This window comes from Pan troglodytes, chromosome 19 (assembly GCF_028858775.2).
Source record: "Pan troglodytes isolate AG18354 chromosome 19, NHGRI_mPanTro3-v2.0_pri, whole genome shotgun sequence".
Taxonomy (NCBI): Eukaryota; Metazoa; Chordata; class Mammalia; order Primates; family Hominidae; genus Pan; species Pan troglodytes.
In genome coordinates, this window is record NC_072417.2 from 29,414,393 (window position 1) to 29,429,748 (window position 15,356).

The 15,356-nt window shown below is 53.5% G+C and overlaps 1 protein-coding gene across 1 annotated transcript; it reads left to right on the plus strand.

Moving 5' to 3' along the window:
* Nucleotides 1-5,244: 5,244 nt before the first annotated feature.
* Nucleotides 5,245-8,584, plus strand: EPOP (elongin BC and polycomb repressive complex 2 associated protein). The gene has a single exon (XM_016931893.3). It carries the CDS (start codon nt 5,792-5,794, stop codon nt 6,929-6,931), a length of 1,140 nt encoding a protein of 379 aa, XP_016787382.1. The 5' UTR covers nt 5,245-5,791; the 3' UTR covers nt 6,932-8,584.
* Nucleotides 8,585-15,356: the final 6,772 nt, after the last annotated feature.

Here is a 15,356-nt window from a genome sequence, read left to right on the forward strand (position 1 = left end):
ACTGGGGTGCTGTGGCACAATCTCGGCTTACTGCAACCTCCGCCTCCTGGGTTCAAGCGATTCTCCTACCTCAGCCTCCCTAGTAGCTGGGATTGCAGGCACCCGCCACCACGCGCAGCTAATTTTTGTATTTTTAGTAGAGATGGGGTTTCACCATGTTGGCCAAATGGTCTTGATCTTTTGACCTTGTGATCTGCTCGCCTTGGCCTTCCAAAGTGCTGAGATTACAGGTGTTAGCCACTGCGCCTGGCCTAGTTTTAAATTTTTTTAGTAGAGACGGGGTTTCGCCATGATGGCCAGGCTAGTCTCGAACTCCTGACCTCAGGTGATCCGCCCACCTCAGCCTCCCAAAGTGCTGGGATTACAGGCGTGAGCCACCGTGCCCAGCCTATATCATGGATATTAATAGGAATGTAAAATGGTATAGCCCGTTTGGAAAACAGCTTTGCAGTTTTTAGTTTAGTTTTGTTTTGTTTTGAGACAGGGTCTCACTCTGCCGCCCAGGCACAGAATGGCATGAATGTGGCTCACTGCAGCCTTGACCTGCTGGACTCAAGCAATTCCCCACCCTCAGCCTTCTGAGTAGCTGAGACTACAGGCACATGCCACCACTCCCGGCTAATTTTTGTATTTTGTAGAGATGGAGTTTCACCATGATGCCCAGGCTGGTCTCAAACTCCTGGCCTCAAGCCATCAGCCTGCCTTGGCCTCCCAAAGTGCTGGGACTACAGGTGTGAGCTACCATGCCCGACCTTGGCAGTTTTTAAAAGAGTTAAACACAGCTGGGCATGGTAGCTCATGCCTGTAATCCCAGCCCTTTGTGAGGCTGAGGCAGGAGAATCCCTTGAGCCGAGGAGTTTGAGACTAGCCTGGGGAATATAGCGAGACCCTGTCTTACAAAAAAAATTTAAAAAGAAATTCGCTGGGCATGGTGGCTTAGGCTTGTGGTCCCAGCCACACTGGAGGCTGAGGCAGAGGATCTCGTGAGCCCAGGAGGTCAAGGCTGCAGTGAGCCCTGACTGTGCCACTGCACTCCAGCCTGAATGAGACTGTGAGACCCTGTCTCAAAAAAAAAAAAGAAAAAAAAAAAAGGTTAAACATAAATGTAGCATATGACCCAGCAATTCCACCCTTAAATGTCTACTTAGGAGAAATAAAAACATATATTCACAAAAGACGTGTATAGCAAATGTTCATAACAGCATTATAGATAATAGCCAAAAAGTGAAAAACACCCAAATGTGATTGGATAAACAAAATGTGGCATATCCCTACAACAGACTACTACTCAGCAATAAAAAGGAACAGGCCGGGCGCAGTGGCTCATCCCTGTAATCCCAGCACTTTGGGAGGCTGAGGCGGGCGGATCACCTGAGGTCGGGAGTTCAAGACCAGCCTGACCAACATGGAGAAACCCCGTCTCTACTAAAAATACAAAATTTGCCAGGCGTGGTGGCGGGTGCCTGTAATCCCAGGTACTCGGGAGGCTGAGGCAGGAGAATCGGTTGAGCCCAGGAGGCGGAGGTTGCAGTAAGCTGAGATTGTGCCATTGTACTCCAGCTTGGGCAACAAGAGCAAAACTCTATCTCAAAAGAAAAAAAAAGGAACAGATTACCAATACACGCTACAACACAGGTAAACCTCAAAAACATTATGCTTTTGTGAAGCCAGATGCAAAAGACCACATATTGCATGATTCCATTTATATAAAATATCCAAAAAAGGGAACTCTATAGAGACAGAAAGATTAGTCACCCAGGGCTGGGGATGGGAAGGGAGAGCTACAAGTGGGAAGGAGGAGTCTTAAAAGCAATGTTCTAAAACTGGATTATGGGGCCGGGCACGGTGGCTCACGCCTATAATTCCAGTACTTTGGGAGGCCGAGGTGGGCGGATCACCTGAGGTCAGGAGTTCGAGACCAGCCTGGCCAACAGGGTGAAACCCTGTCTCTACTAAAAATACAAAAATTAGCCGGGCGTGGTAGCATCTGCCTGTAATCCCAGCTACTTGGGAGGCTGAGGCACAAGAATTGCTTGAATCTGAGAGGCGGAGGTTGCAATGAGCTCAGATCGAGCACTCCAGCCTGGGCAACAGAGTGAGACTCTCAAAAAAAAAAAAAAATTTAGCTGGGCGTGGTGGTGGGAACCTATAGTCTCAGCTACTTGGGAGGTTGAGGCAGGACAATTGCTTGAACCCGGGGGGTGAAGCCTGCAGTGAGCTGAGATTGTGCCACTGCACTCCAGCCTGGAAGACAAAATGAAACTGTCTCAAAAAAAACCCCCAAAACTGGACTATGATGATGGTTGCATAACTGTAAATTTACTAAAAATCATTGAATTGGACACTTAAAATGGGTTATGTGTGGTATGTTCACTTTTAAAAATAGTGTCGGCCAGGCGCAGTGGCTCACGCCTGTAATCCCACCACTTTGGGAGGCCAAGGCGGGCGGATCACAAGGTCAAGAGCTCGAGACCATCCTGGCCAACATGGTGAAACCTCGTCTCTACTAAAAATACAAAAACTAGCTGGGTGTGGTGGTGCGCGCCTGTAGTCCCAACTACTCAGGAGGCTGAGACAGGAGAATGGCTTGAACCCGGGAGGCAGAGGTTGCAGTGAGCCGAGATCGCGCCACTGCACTCCAGTTTGGGCGACCGAGTGAGACCCTGTCTCAAAAAAAAAAGTCTATTTCATAGGCTGTTATGGAGATTAAGTGACATCCAGTTCTTAGAACAGAGACTGGCATGCAGTAAGTACTACAGAAGTTACTATGGGGTTGGACGCCTGGGGTGCAGTTCCCCAAAAGGGGCAACCGGGCAGGTCTCCTGCTCCCAAATCCTTGAACACAGTCCTTACTGCCCCAGGTGAGACCTAGATGAGCCAAGGAAAGGGAAGGGCTGGCTTCTGGATCCAGAGGGGCCCTTTCTAGCCTTCACTCTGGAAGTGTTAGATGGGACCCGGCATCCAGCCTTGTCCCTCTTTTTCTCCTATGAGGAGGAGAGGTTCCTGAGAAGGGTGTTGCCGCCCTCATAGCAGGCTGAGGATGGGGTCGAGTGTCCTCTACCGGAGGAAATGGTAATTGCAGCAGCTGGGCCTGCCCACGTGAGTTCTGGTGACTGCTCACATCATGTTTCAACCCTCCCAACAATGTGAGGAAGCCACTGTTGTCCCCTTTTCACTGATAAGGACATTGAGACTTAGAGTGTCTAGGTGACCTGCCCAGGGTTGCACAGCGCCACCCCCGCCCCCATCCAGGCCATAAAGGGTGGTTTGATGATCTCCTTTCAGCTGGAGAGGCACTCACACTATTCTCCTACTGTTTGTAGAGTGATTCCATCCCTGAGTCCATATTCTGGGGTGCCTGATGAGAGCAAGGGGAAGTAGGGATAGTGGAGGCAGAGAGAAGCACTCACAATCGTAATGACCCCTCAATAAAGCCCCCAAACTCACATGGGGAAGGGGCAGCTGGCAGCTTTTGGAGGCAGAGAAAGAAGAGGCCATTGATCTGCACTGTTATGTAATATTCACTCATTTATTCATACTGATCATTTTCTTGGGCATTCTCTCCTTGTGTCTACACTGTGGTAGGCACAGGAGTGCAAGTAGGCACTGTTGTTGAGGATGAGTCCTCAGCACTGTCCTGCAGAAGAGACAGCCATGAAGATCATCCTTCCAGAACTTTCCGTGTGTGTGTGTGTGTGTGTGTGTGTGTGTGTGTGTGTGTAGAGGTGGGCTTTTCGAGCAATTATGAGCCCTGGAGTCTAGACCCAGCTCAGCTTCATGACTTGGCAGGACCCCAGGATCCCCCCTTGTGACAACTGCCCTGGAGAGCTCTTCTGCAGATGTTAGAGGGTGAGTGTTTTGGGCAATGGAACATCACACCTCCTCCTTCCTCAAACCCTCGCCCCACCTAGGGACTTTACCTCTGGACTTTGCAGGTGGGGGAGGCAGATCCTCCTTACCCCTGTCCTCCCAGATGTTATTTGATGACACATAGGGAAACTACACCTCTGTTGTCACTGCTAGAAGGGCCCGGAGGCAAGCTGTATCATTTGTCCCCGTTCTGAAACCCTCTCTTGTCCTGGCCCCAGAATAAGATATTTATCTGTGGGGCCGCCCCCAGCATTCTTCCACACCTTTACCCCAAGTCATCATACCAATCTCTGTATTTCCACAGATAGGAAACGGCAGTATTCCAATAACCTGATTTTTATCAAGAGAGAAATATCCCAAGGATTCATTCACTCGCTCACTTGCTCATTCATTCATTCATTCACACATATTGATTGAGCACCTATTATATCTTGGCCACTGTTCTAGGCAGTGGGGGATGCACCGATGATCAAGACAAAGTTCTCGTCAACTCATTTCCAGACTAATGGGAGAGACAGACACTAAAGAATAAATCCATTTACAGACTTTTATGTAACAATAAGCTATGCAGAAACTAAAGAAGGTTAAGGGGATAGAACAGGGTGGGGGTGTGTTCTGCATTATCAGAATTTGTACTGGGAATTCACTTTTTCTTTATTTTCCTTGGGGCAGATGAGAGTGAGGGTCTGCGCGTGCCCTCCTCTGGCCTCTTCAACCTGTTTGGCAGATCAAACCTCAGAGGGGGGCATCCTGGGATTGGGGGTCAGGGGTTGCAGAGCCAGCCCTCGGAATTTAGTTGAGGCGGAGTATTTAGATACTGCATCAGAGAAATGGAAATAGATACTGAGACAGCCTATTTATCGGCTTCCATGGATGTAATAACACTCCCACCCTTCCAAATTTATTTTTTTTGTTCATCTTGCATACAAGTACTGAATTATTAACTACTTATACATTACAGCATTTTTGAGCCTACTGTGTGCCACGCACTGTTTTAGGGGCCATTCACGGCCCGCTAGAATCCCTGCTGTGCAAAGCTTGTAAACGACCATTGCCTCATTTCATCTTTCCCCTAAACATTATTTCTGAGATTCATCTACGTTGATTCACATAGCTCTTTTAGTCCCAAGAGGGCAGATATGAACCGTCCCATTTTACAGATGCAAAACCGTGACTGCTCGGGAAAAAACGAGTGGCTTTGCGACGACGAAATCCCAGGACGCCACCGGGCCACGTGCGGCGGCGCATCTGGCCCCTCGCGATCCCACCCGCGCACGCTCCCTCCCGCGCTCCCTCCCAGCCGCCGCCGCGCCGGGTCCACGTGTGTGTGTCTGTGTGCGGAATGGGGACGGGGGCGGTGCCGCCGGAGGGGTGGGGTCCGGGCTAACGTCACGGGCGGTGCGGCCCAATCAGCAGCGGGCTCGCGGCCCCGGCGCTGGTATTGGGGCAGCGAGGGGGCAGTTCTCTATAACGCGGTCTCCGGGAGCCAGCGGGGAAGAAAGAAACCGAGCGGGCGGAAGGCGCCCTCCCCGCCGCCTGGGCCCGGGCACCGGGTGCCGGGCCCGGGGTCCTTCCCGCCTCCCGCGGCCGCCGGCCGCTTTGTTTCCCCTGCCTCTGCGCTTCGGGCGACTCGAGAGGGTCTCCCGCCGGGGCTGCGAAGGGGACGCGGCGGCAGAAGGGCGACCGACCCCGCCGGGACTCACAGGGACCCAGGAGTCCGGCCGCCGGGAGGGCCGCGTGAGGAGAGCGAAGAGGGAGCCCGAGCTCTGCGGCCCCGGGTGGCGGGCCGGGGGCGCCCGTGAGCAGAGACCTCCCCGTCGACGGGGGGCGATGTTCCCCTCGCCCGTGGGCTCTTCGGGCAGCCAGGGCATCCCGCCGCTGGGACCTGGACCCGCTCAGTGGGCACCCCTCAGGCTGCTCCATGGAGACCCTGTGCCCCGCGCCCCGCCTGGCAGTGCCGGCGTCCCCGCGAGGGTCGCCCTGCTCCCCCACGCCCCGGAAGCCGTGTCGGGGGACCCAGGAATTCTCTCCGCTGTGCCTGCGTGCCCTCGCCTTCTGCGCCCTTGCCAAGCCCCGAGCGTCCTCTCTGGGCCCGGGGCCTGGGGAGCTGGCGGCGCGGTCCCCAGTGCTGCGGGGCCCTCAGGCCCCCCTGCGCCCTGGCGGCTGGGCCCCGGATGGCCTGAAGCACCTCTGGGCACCGACCGGGCGGCCCGGCGTTCCTAACACCGCGGCCGGCGAGGATGCGGACGTCGCAGCGTGCCCCCGCCGCGGAGAGGAGGAAGAGGGCGGAGGCGGTTTCCCGCACTTCGGCGTTCGCTCCTGTGCACCTCCGGGCCGCTGCCCTGCGCCCCCGCACCCTCGGGAATCTACGACCGGCTTCGCCTCGGCCCCGCCTCGCCCGGCCCCGGGTCTCGAGCCTCAGCGTGGCCCAGCCGCCAGCCCGCCTCAGGAACCCAGTTCCCGGCCTCCGTCGCCACCTGCGGGCCTCTCCACCGAGCCCGCGGGTCCCGGGACGGCGCCGCGGCCGTTCCTGCCCGGCCAGCCTGCCGAAGTCGATGGAAACCCCCCGCCGGCCGCCCCCGAGGCTCCAGCGGCCAGCCCCTCGACGGCCAGCCCGGCTCCGGCCGCACCCGGAGATCTCCGCCAGGAACATTTCGATCGTCTGATCCGCCGGTCGAAACTTTGGTGTTACGCGAAGGGCTTCGCTTTGGACACTCCGAGTTTGCGCCGGGGGCCAGAGCGGCCGCCTGCGAAAGGGCCGGCTCGGGGAGCCGCCAAGAAACGCCGGCTGCCGGCGCCCCCTCCGCGCACCGCGCAGCCCCGCCGCCCTGCACCGACGCTCCCCACCACGAGCACCTTCAGCCTCCTCAACTGCTTCCCCTGCCCCCCGGCCCTGGTGGTGGGGGAAGACGGAGACCTAAAGCCGGCATCCTCGCTTCGCCTCCAGGGAGACTCTAAGCCCCCGCCCGCCCACCCGCTGTGGAGGTGGCAGATGGGGGGTCCCGCTGTCCCCGAGCCCCCTGGCCTCAAATTCTGGGGGATCAACATGGATGAAAGCTGACCGTGGGACTTCTGCCAAAGGGGAAAAGTTGGGACCATGGCCAAACCGCGGGCTTGAGGAGGGAGCCCCGTTTCTCACATTTGTCCCCTTCCTTTACATTTTAGGAGCTGTGGGCAGAGGGACCTAAATAACAGTGATCTTCATTCAAGCACCTAAGTTTTCGGGGTGACGGTCCCTCCCCCTCATCCTTTGCAGAGGAACCCAGGGCTGGAGTCGGGAGAAGGCTGATGACATAGATTCCAATCCCTGCCCCCTTCCATCTCGGACCGTTGGAGGCAGGGCCTGCACCCCAGTGGGAGCAAAGGAGGCCACCGCTCAAAGACACCCCCCCACCCAAAAAAAAGGGGAGAGGAGAGAGACCTCGGTGATGGACAAACCGGTTGTTACTGTGTCTGTGGGCGAGCCTGGGGTGCGGGGCTGTGGTGGGGGTGGGGAGATGATTGGCAGCTCCCTGGGGGCATCCCCCACCCCCACTGTCCTGGCCTTTAACCCTTTGCTCCCCTCAGGCCTTCCCTAACGCTCCAAGCCCCGCTGGAGCCTTTAATGGGTGAGGGAACTTGGGTAAGAGGAAGATCACCCCCTTCCTGTCCCCTTTCTAGGCCCCCTCAAGTGCAGGTGACCCTTAATTGGTGAGATCTTCAGCCTCAGCCGCCGACCTTTCCCTTTTGTCCAGTTTTGGAGTTCCCGTTTTTTCCTTGTTTGCTTTCCGAGTGTAAGGTCTGGCCGGTGAGAAAGATTTCCCCCAACCTTGATTAATCAGCCCCCTCCCCCAACTTACTTCCCTTAGGACGGGTAGGGCTGAGGGACCTCCTCTCCTGGAAAGTGCTTACTTTGCCTGGGGAAGGGGCTAGACACTGTCCCAGGGAAAGTAATAGAAGGTGGAAGAAATCAATAAAATCAGACCAAACAAGTCGCCTTTCGAGGGCCTCCACCGATTTATGGATGAGAGGGGGTGGAGGTGGAAGGCAGGCCCAAGTCCATTCTTTGGACACCCAAACTCAGCCCCCTTAAAGAGTGGAAACAAAACAAGCTGCACTTTGCAGAGGTGGTAAATGAAAGGACTCTTGGCCTAACTTCAAGAGTCCCCTGGGGTTTGAAGGGGCAAAGTTTGAGTCTGGATGGAACCTGGGCTGAGGTACCTTAAGCTTCCCCCCGCAACACCCCAGCCTCAGGGATTGCGGGAGTTGTCAGAGATCTGATGGATCCGAAGGGGGCAGGGCCAGGGGATTAGGTTTGGGGTCAGAGGTTCTGTTTTCCAGGGGAGGGGTGAGATAGGCCTGGATCATGCCCTCTGCCATGCCCTCCAGCTAGGAGGATCTTGAGTCAGAGAGGATTGGAAGTGCTTTCTCCTCCACCCAGGTGAGGTCAGGGGAGCTTAGGTCTTAGGGAGATGGCAAGTTGAGGTGTGAAGGGAAGCTGGGGCTTTTGGAGCTGCCGAACAACTGAGGGACCCAGTGCGCCTTCCACCCCGCACTAGTGAATAGCGCCCCCTCTTCCCCCGAAAACGAGGTGCGAGAGGAACAATTCCCACGCTGGGGAAGGACTTGTCTCCTTTTCTGTGAAAATGCTTTGTAAAAAGTTGTTATTGTTTGCATAGAGCAGATTCTTGAGAAAAACTGTTTTGGACCATAAAAGTTTTGTTTGTTTTAAAAACTGTCTCCTTTCATTTTTCTTTCCTTGGGGGTGAGGGTGGGGGTGAGGGTGGGGGTGGGGTGGGTGGGCGTGGGGTGGGCACTTCTCTCTTTTTCCTTAACATCTGGCCTCTGTGAACCCTGCTGACCTCCCCTCCCCCTCCAGCTGTGTTGTGGGAGGAGGAGGAAGAAGGGGTGGGGGAGTGCCTTCCACCCTGTGCTTCGGGAGTCTCCATCTTATTTTGCCCCCCAAGAATGGAGAACGGGAGGAAGAAGACACGAGGGGTGGGGAGAGAATCGCTGTGAAGAGGGGGGCTGTCAGGAGAAGTCTGGAAAGGCAGACTCCCTGATTTTCAAAGGCCCCTTGGTTTTAGTAACGCGCTCCGGGTCAGCGTCTGCCCCACCCGCCTGCCTGGAGCCGGGCACGGGATGATGGCGTGAGCTCTGGGTGAAGGAGGAAGGGCTGGTGGGCATGAAATACTCTTCTTGGACTTTCCTCCTCTTCGGGGCAGGAGGAGATGCTGTTAATTTAGGTTCTTTCCTCCCTGCACCACCTGCCCCCACCCTCACTCCCCCACCCCCGCCCTGCAAGTGAAAGGGTTACAACTCAACCTGGAAGGGGGCGGGGTGGCGAGTTAAAAAACACACCTTTTGGCCAAATAAGATTTAATTCTAGTTATTTTACAGAATAGGGAACTACGTTAGTTTCCAGGGCTGCCATGACAAATCATAACAAACTTGGTGGCTTAAAAGACAGACATTTAAGCGGCCGGGTAAGGTGGCTCACGCCTGTAATCCCAGCATTTTGGGAGGCCGAGGCGGGTGGATCACAAGGTCAGGAGATCGAGACCATCCTGGCCAACATGGTGAAACCCCGTCTCTACTAAAAATACAAAAACTAGCTGGACTTGGTGGCGCATGCCTGTAATACCAGCTAGTCTGGAGGCTGAGGCAGGAGAATCGCTTGAACCCGGGAGTCGGAGGTTGCAGTGAGCCGAGATCATACCACACTGCACTCCAGCCTGGCGACAGAGTGAGACTCCATCTCAAACAACAACAACAACAAACCCAGATATTTCTTCTCTTCCATTTACTGGGACCAGAGGTCCAAAACTAAGGCATTGCAGGGCTGAACTCCCTCCGAAGGCTCTCGGGAAGGGCCCCCTCCGTGCCTCTTCCAGCTTCTGTGGCCCCAGGTGTCCCTTGACTTGGGGCTGCAGAGTTCCCATTCTCCCATGGTATGGCCCTCCCCTCTCCTGTCTGTCACAAGGACACTTGTCATTGGCTTTAGGGCCCACCAGACAATCCAGGATGATCTCGTCTTGACATCTTTAATTAAGTTACATTCACAAAGACCCTTTTTCCAAATGAAGTCATATTCACAGGCTCTGGGGGAGTGGGGGCTGGGGATTAGGACATGGACACATCTTTTTGGGTTCCATCATTCAGCCCACCCCAGAAACTGAGTCCCAGAAAAGAAAGAAACTTGCCCAGACTTCTGGGGGAAGCAAACAGGTACTGAGTATTTGGGGTTGGAATAGGGAAAAGCGTGCTTCCAAGCGAGGGCCACAAGTTTCTCCGAACAGGAGCCGCCTGGGGAAAGGGGAAAGGGACCCCTGGCTTTCCCTAGGCTCTGAGCTCCCAGGAATCTGGGACTCCCTCTCCCACGCCGATACGCTGGAGCCCGAGAGGGTCTGAGGAAGTCTGCTCTCCCTCCCAGGTGTCTTCAGCCCCTGCTTCTACCCCTCCCTTCCTCCAGTCCCGTGTCCTCTAGGGCTGGTGGCCACCACGTTGGTTTGTCAGGGATGTGGTGGTCATAGTCTTATTTCTGTCTGGGTCTCTAAGCTCTTACAGCATCACCTGTTTTCCTTCTGTCTCAAAGGGTCTCAGAGGGTCTCCTCTCCGTGTGCTTCTGGGTCTCTACCCTCCTCTTCAGGGTCTGGCAGGACCCCCAGAATAAGCCCTCGCTCACCTCCCCCTAGCCCAGCCCTGCTTACCGTCTCCTCCCTCCTCCCGGGAGCATCAGCCGCCTCCAGCCCCTCTGCCTCTCACCTCTTAGACCTTTGCAGCCTGACTTCTGCCCCTGAAACCGCTTTTGCCAAGGTCAGCCAGGAGAGCCCCCAACATCAAATTCAACAGTTGCCTCCCTGCCACCACTCCTGGACTTCTGCATAGCCTGTGACACTGCTGGACACTCACAAGGGTCTCTGTCCCCAAAGGTCCCGCCTCTGTCTTCTTCCATCTCCTCCTTCTCTTGCCCCCCTCCCTGAGAAGCTTTAAAAAGACCGAGTCCGATGAAGTCCGGTGGCGCCTGCCCTCCACCCTATCTCCCCGCAGGATTCTGTTTTCCTCCCCTAGGTCATCAACTTGCACCTATATGGGTAAATGACTCCCACTTGACTGTCCCTGCCTCCTCTCCCTCCAGCACCCCTCCTGAGCCTTGGTCCCGCATCTCCACAGGGACAATGGCAACTCATATGCCCCTGTCAAAGACCAAGCTCCTGGTCCCTGCCCACAGCTCCCTGCCCACAGCAGTCCCCCTGGTCAAGTCCACATTCTGGTTACAGCTCTGCTTTTCTCCCCATTACTTCCCCTGGACTCAGCACCTTGAATTCTCAGCTGGGTCCTCCCATTTGACCCACAGCTATCTATTTCCAAGCCTCCCCCTGCTTCTCCCCTCCCAAGGATCTCACAATTCTGTCTCTAATCTCCACTCCATCATGGTGCAGTGTCCCCTACCTCTAGGCTGGACTATGACAGTAGCCACCTAACTATTAATAGTTTCTGGGTGTCTGGTTTTTCTCTGATGCCCTCAGATCAGTTTACCTTCTTACTCAGTGGGTCCCCTGATAGTATTAAATGCAGCCTCCTTGGCCTGTCATTTTGAGCCCTCTGTGATTTGGCCTTAACCCCCAGCTCCCTCAACCAACTTGGTTCCCATTACTTCGCTTTATACCAGTGAAGGTATACCTGGTCTACTAGGCTGGAATGCACTTCCTTCCCCAGCGCCCCCAGCATGCCCCTCCCTGCTTTCTTTACCTTCATTCTCCAATGCAAAATGTCATCTCTCCCATGAAGTATTTTTTGATTCCCCCAGTTAGATGTGCTTCATGCCACCTCTAGACCCTCTTCACTCTTCTGTGTCTGGTAGGAAGGGACTGTGGAGTGTGGAGGGCGAGTGCGGCTTTGGGGCCAGACACTCCCGCTCCCCTCTGTCTATGGAGAACCTGGGTCAGGGGACTCGAGGCAGAACCTTCCTGACCTAAGCTTTCATTTTATTGACTTGGCCTTAACTGAGAGTCATTGACATGTAACAACCACTTCAAAAAAAATCACCCCTGCAATTGTAAAAACTTCCTGAGAAGGCTGGCAAGGTAGCTTGTGTCTGTAATCTCAGCACTTTGGGAGGCCAAGGTGGGGAGAATCACTTGAGCCCAGGAGTTTGAGCCAGCCTGGACAACATAGGGAGAACTTGATGCTACCAAAAACAAACAAACAAAGAAAAACAAAAAACAAGCTGGGTGTGGTGGCGTGCACCTGTAGTCCCAACTACTCTGGAGGCTGAAGTGGAACGATTGCTCAGCCACTTCAGGGAGATCAAGGCTGCAGTGAGCTGTGATCACTCCACTGCACTCCAGCCTGGGTGACAAAACCAGACCCTGTCTCAAAAACAAAAACAAAAAACACTTCCTGAGAAGACACTGTCCAGTGTGCCAAGTCCCCCTATGCTGTGTTCACATTTTCTCTAAGATAAAAAGTTAGGGTATTGATGACAAAGTTATAATTATTTGTGATTTTTCTTGTGTCCTTCTACAGTGATCTTGTATCTCTTGCTTCATTTTTTAAGGTCCTGGATCAGTGCCTTGCACACAGCAGGCACCTAATGAATACTTGCCCAATGCATTTCACCCCACCTCCATTCCTCCTGACCCCTCCACCCTTGTCTAAAGCATTTTTAAAAAGCCTCATTTAAATGACTGCACAGCAGCTTGGCGAGTGACCCTTGGCCAGAATGCAGTTCCAGAGCTTGTCCACTAGATGCTGCTGTCTGCTAGCACCAGAAGGAGGACGGCGAGCCAGAGAAGGGTGGCTGGGGAAGGGATTCGTTCTCCCAGGCCATGGAGTGAGAGCCCTGAGGGGGATCGATGTGCAAGACGTGGTCTCTGCACACAAGGAACTTAAGCAGGTGTCAGGTGTTTTACAGGCATTATTTTGCTTTCATAACAATAGATAAGTACTATTTGTTTAGCAGATGAGGAAATGGGACTCAGAGAGGTTAATTAACTTGCCTGAGGTCACACAGCCAGTGGAGGAGCAAAGTAGCTCTGGTCTGTCTGACTAGGTTTCCTCCTGAGTGGTTATCATAGCAAGCACTGTAATGGCATTTCCTTGGAACCAGGCCTTGTTATATTACGCTTAGTTGCTCATGTAATCCTCAGGACACAACATGAGGTAGGTACTATTATTTATTTATTTATTTATTTTTGAGACAGAGTCTCACTCTGTTGCCCAAGCTGGAATGCCGTGGCGCAATCTTGGCTCACTGCAACCTCCACCTTCTGGGTTCAAGTGATTCTCATGCCTCAACCTCCCTAGTAGCTGGGACTACAGGCGTGGGCCACCATGCTTGGCTAATTTTTGTATTTTTTAGTAGAGACGGGGTTTCACTATGTTGGCCAGGCTGGTCTCGAACTCCTGACCTCAAATGATCTGCCCACCTTGGCCTCCCAATGTGCTGGGATTACGGGTGTGAGCCACCGCGCCTAACCATGGTACTATTAGCTCCATTTTGCAGATGAGAAAACTGGGGTTCACAGAGGTTAAGCCCATACAGCTACGGAATTGTGTCCTTTGAGTTTGTGCTCTAAATGACCACACTGCTGCCATGTTTCACCACCCAGCAGCAACCTGTTATGGGGTGAGAGTAGCCCCCACCAATATGTAGAGGTCCCAGAGCTCTGTTCCAGAGACACAAAGACACAGAGCCTGCCCCCAAGGTCCCTAGAGTGGCATGGGGAAAGCAGGACATGCAGTCCCCTCCTTAGGGTGTGGACTCTCCACAGATATGCTGAGCGACTCAAGCTGAGTGTTGAGTGTTTTACCCTCTCTGGGCCTCAGTGTCATCACCTAAAATCAGGGGACTCTGTAACAGAAAGTGCCTCTCAGACGCAGACTTGCCATCCATGGTGATTTTTTTTTTTTTTTTTTTTTGAAACAGGCTCTGACTCTGTCACCCAGGCTGAGTACAGTGGTGCGATCTTGGCTCATCGCAGCCTTGATCTCCCAGGCTCAAGAGATCTTCCCATATCACCCTCTCGAGTAGCTGTGACCACAGGCACGTGCCACCATGCGCAGCTAGTTCTGTTTATTTTTAATTTTTTTTTTTGAGATGGAGTCTTGCTCTGTTGCCCAGGCTGGAGTGCAGTGGTGCAATCTTGGCTCACTGCAATGTCTGCCTCCTGAGTTCAAGCAATTCTCCTGCCTCAGCCTCCTGAGTAGCTGGGATTACAGGTGCCTGCCACCATGCCTGGCTAATTTTTGTATTTTTAGTAGAGGCGGGGTTTAACCCTGTTGGCCAGGCTGGTCTCGAACTCCCGACCTTGTGATCCACCCGCCTCGGCCTCCCAAAGGGCTGGGATTACAGGTGTGAGCCACTGTGCCTGGCCAATTTTTTTTTTTTTTTTTTTTTTTTTTTTGAGATGGAATCTCGCTCTGTCACCCAGGCTGGAGTGCAGTGGCACAATCTTGGCTCACTGCAACTTCCACCTCCCAGGCTTAAGTGATTCTCCTGCCTCAGCCTCCTGAGAAGCTGGGACTATAGGCGCGCACCACCATGCCTGGCTAATTTTTTTTTTTTTTCTATTTTTTTAGAAGAGACAGGGTTTTGCCATGCTGGCCAGACTGGTCTAGAACTCCTGACCTCAAGTGATCCGCCCACCTTGGCCTCCCAAAGTGCTGGGATTACAGGCGTGAGCTCTGTTTATTTTTTGTAGAGATGGGGGTCTCATTATGCTACTCAGGCTGATCTTGAACTTCTGATCTCAAGGGATCCTCCTGACTCAGCCTCCCAAAGTGCTGAGATTACAGGTATGAGCCGCTCTACCCGGCTTCCACGATGATTTATTACAAAATCATAGCACTTAAACAAACAGAGGGGAAGTTACCTACTCTAAAATGCACCAGAATTTCAGCTTGATGATCATTACACACGTACATTACCTGTGTGATCGCCACCCAGACCTAGATAAGCAACACTTCCAGCCTTTGGGAGGCTGTGTGAGGCCTGCTCCCAGTTGATCTCCCGACCCGGAGATGACCACCATGCTGGCCTCTGTCACCGAAGATCCGTTCGGCTTGTTTTTGACCCTCATAAGAATGGAAGGTACGTTTTTGGGTCTGGCTTCTTTTGTTCAACATTATGCATGGGATTCATTCATGCTGTTGCATGAAGCTGTAGTTAACTCATTTTATCACCGTGTAGTATTTGATTGAATGAATATTCTGCAATGTATATGTTTTCCTGTTGATGGATGTTTGGGCCGTTTCCAGATTTTAGTTTTAAGTATAAAGCTATGTGTTACAGTTTTTGTTGTTGTTGTTTGTTTGTTTGAGACAGAGTCTCGCTCTGTTGCCCAGGCTGGAGTGCAGTGGAGTGATCTCAGCTCATTGCAACCTCTGCCTCCCAGGTTCAAGCAATTCTCCTGCCTCAGCCTCCCGAGTAGCTGGAATTACAGGTGTGAGCCATCAAGCCTGGCTAATTTTTGTATTTTTAGTAGAGACGGGGTTCTGCAATG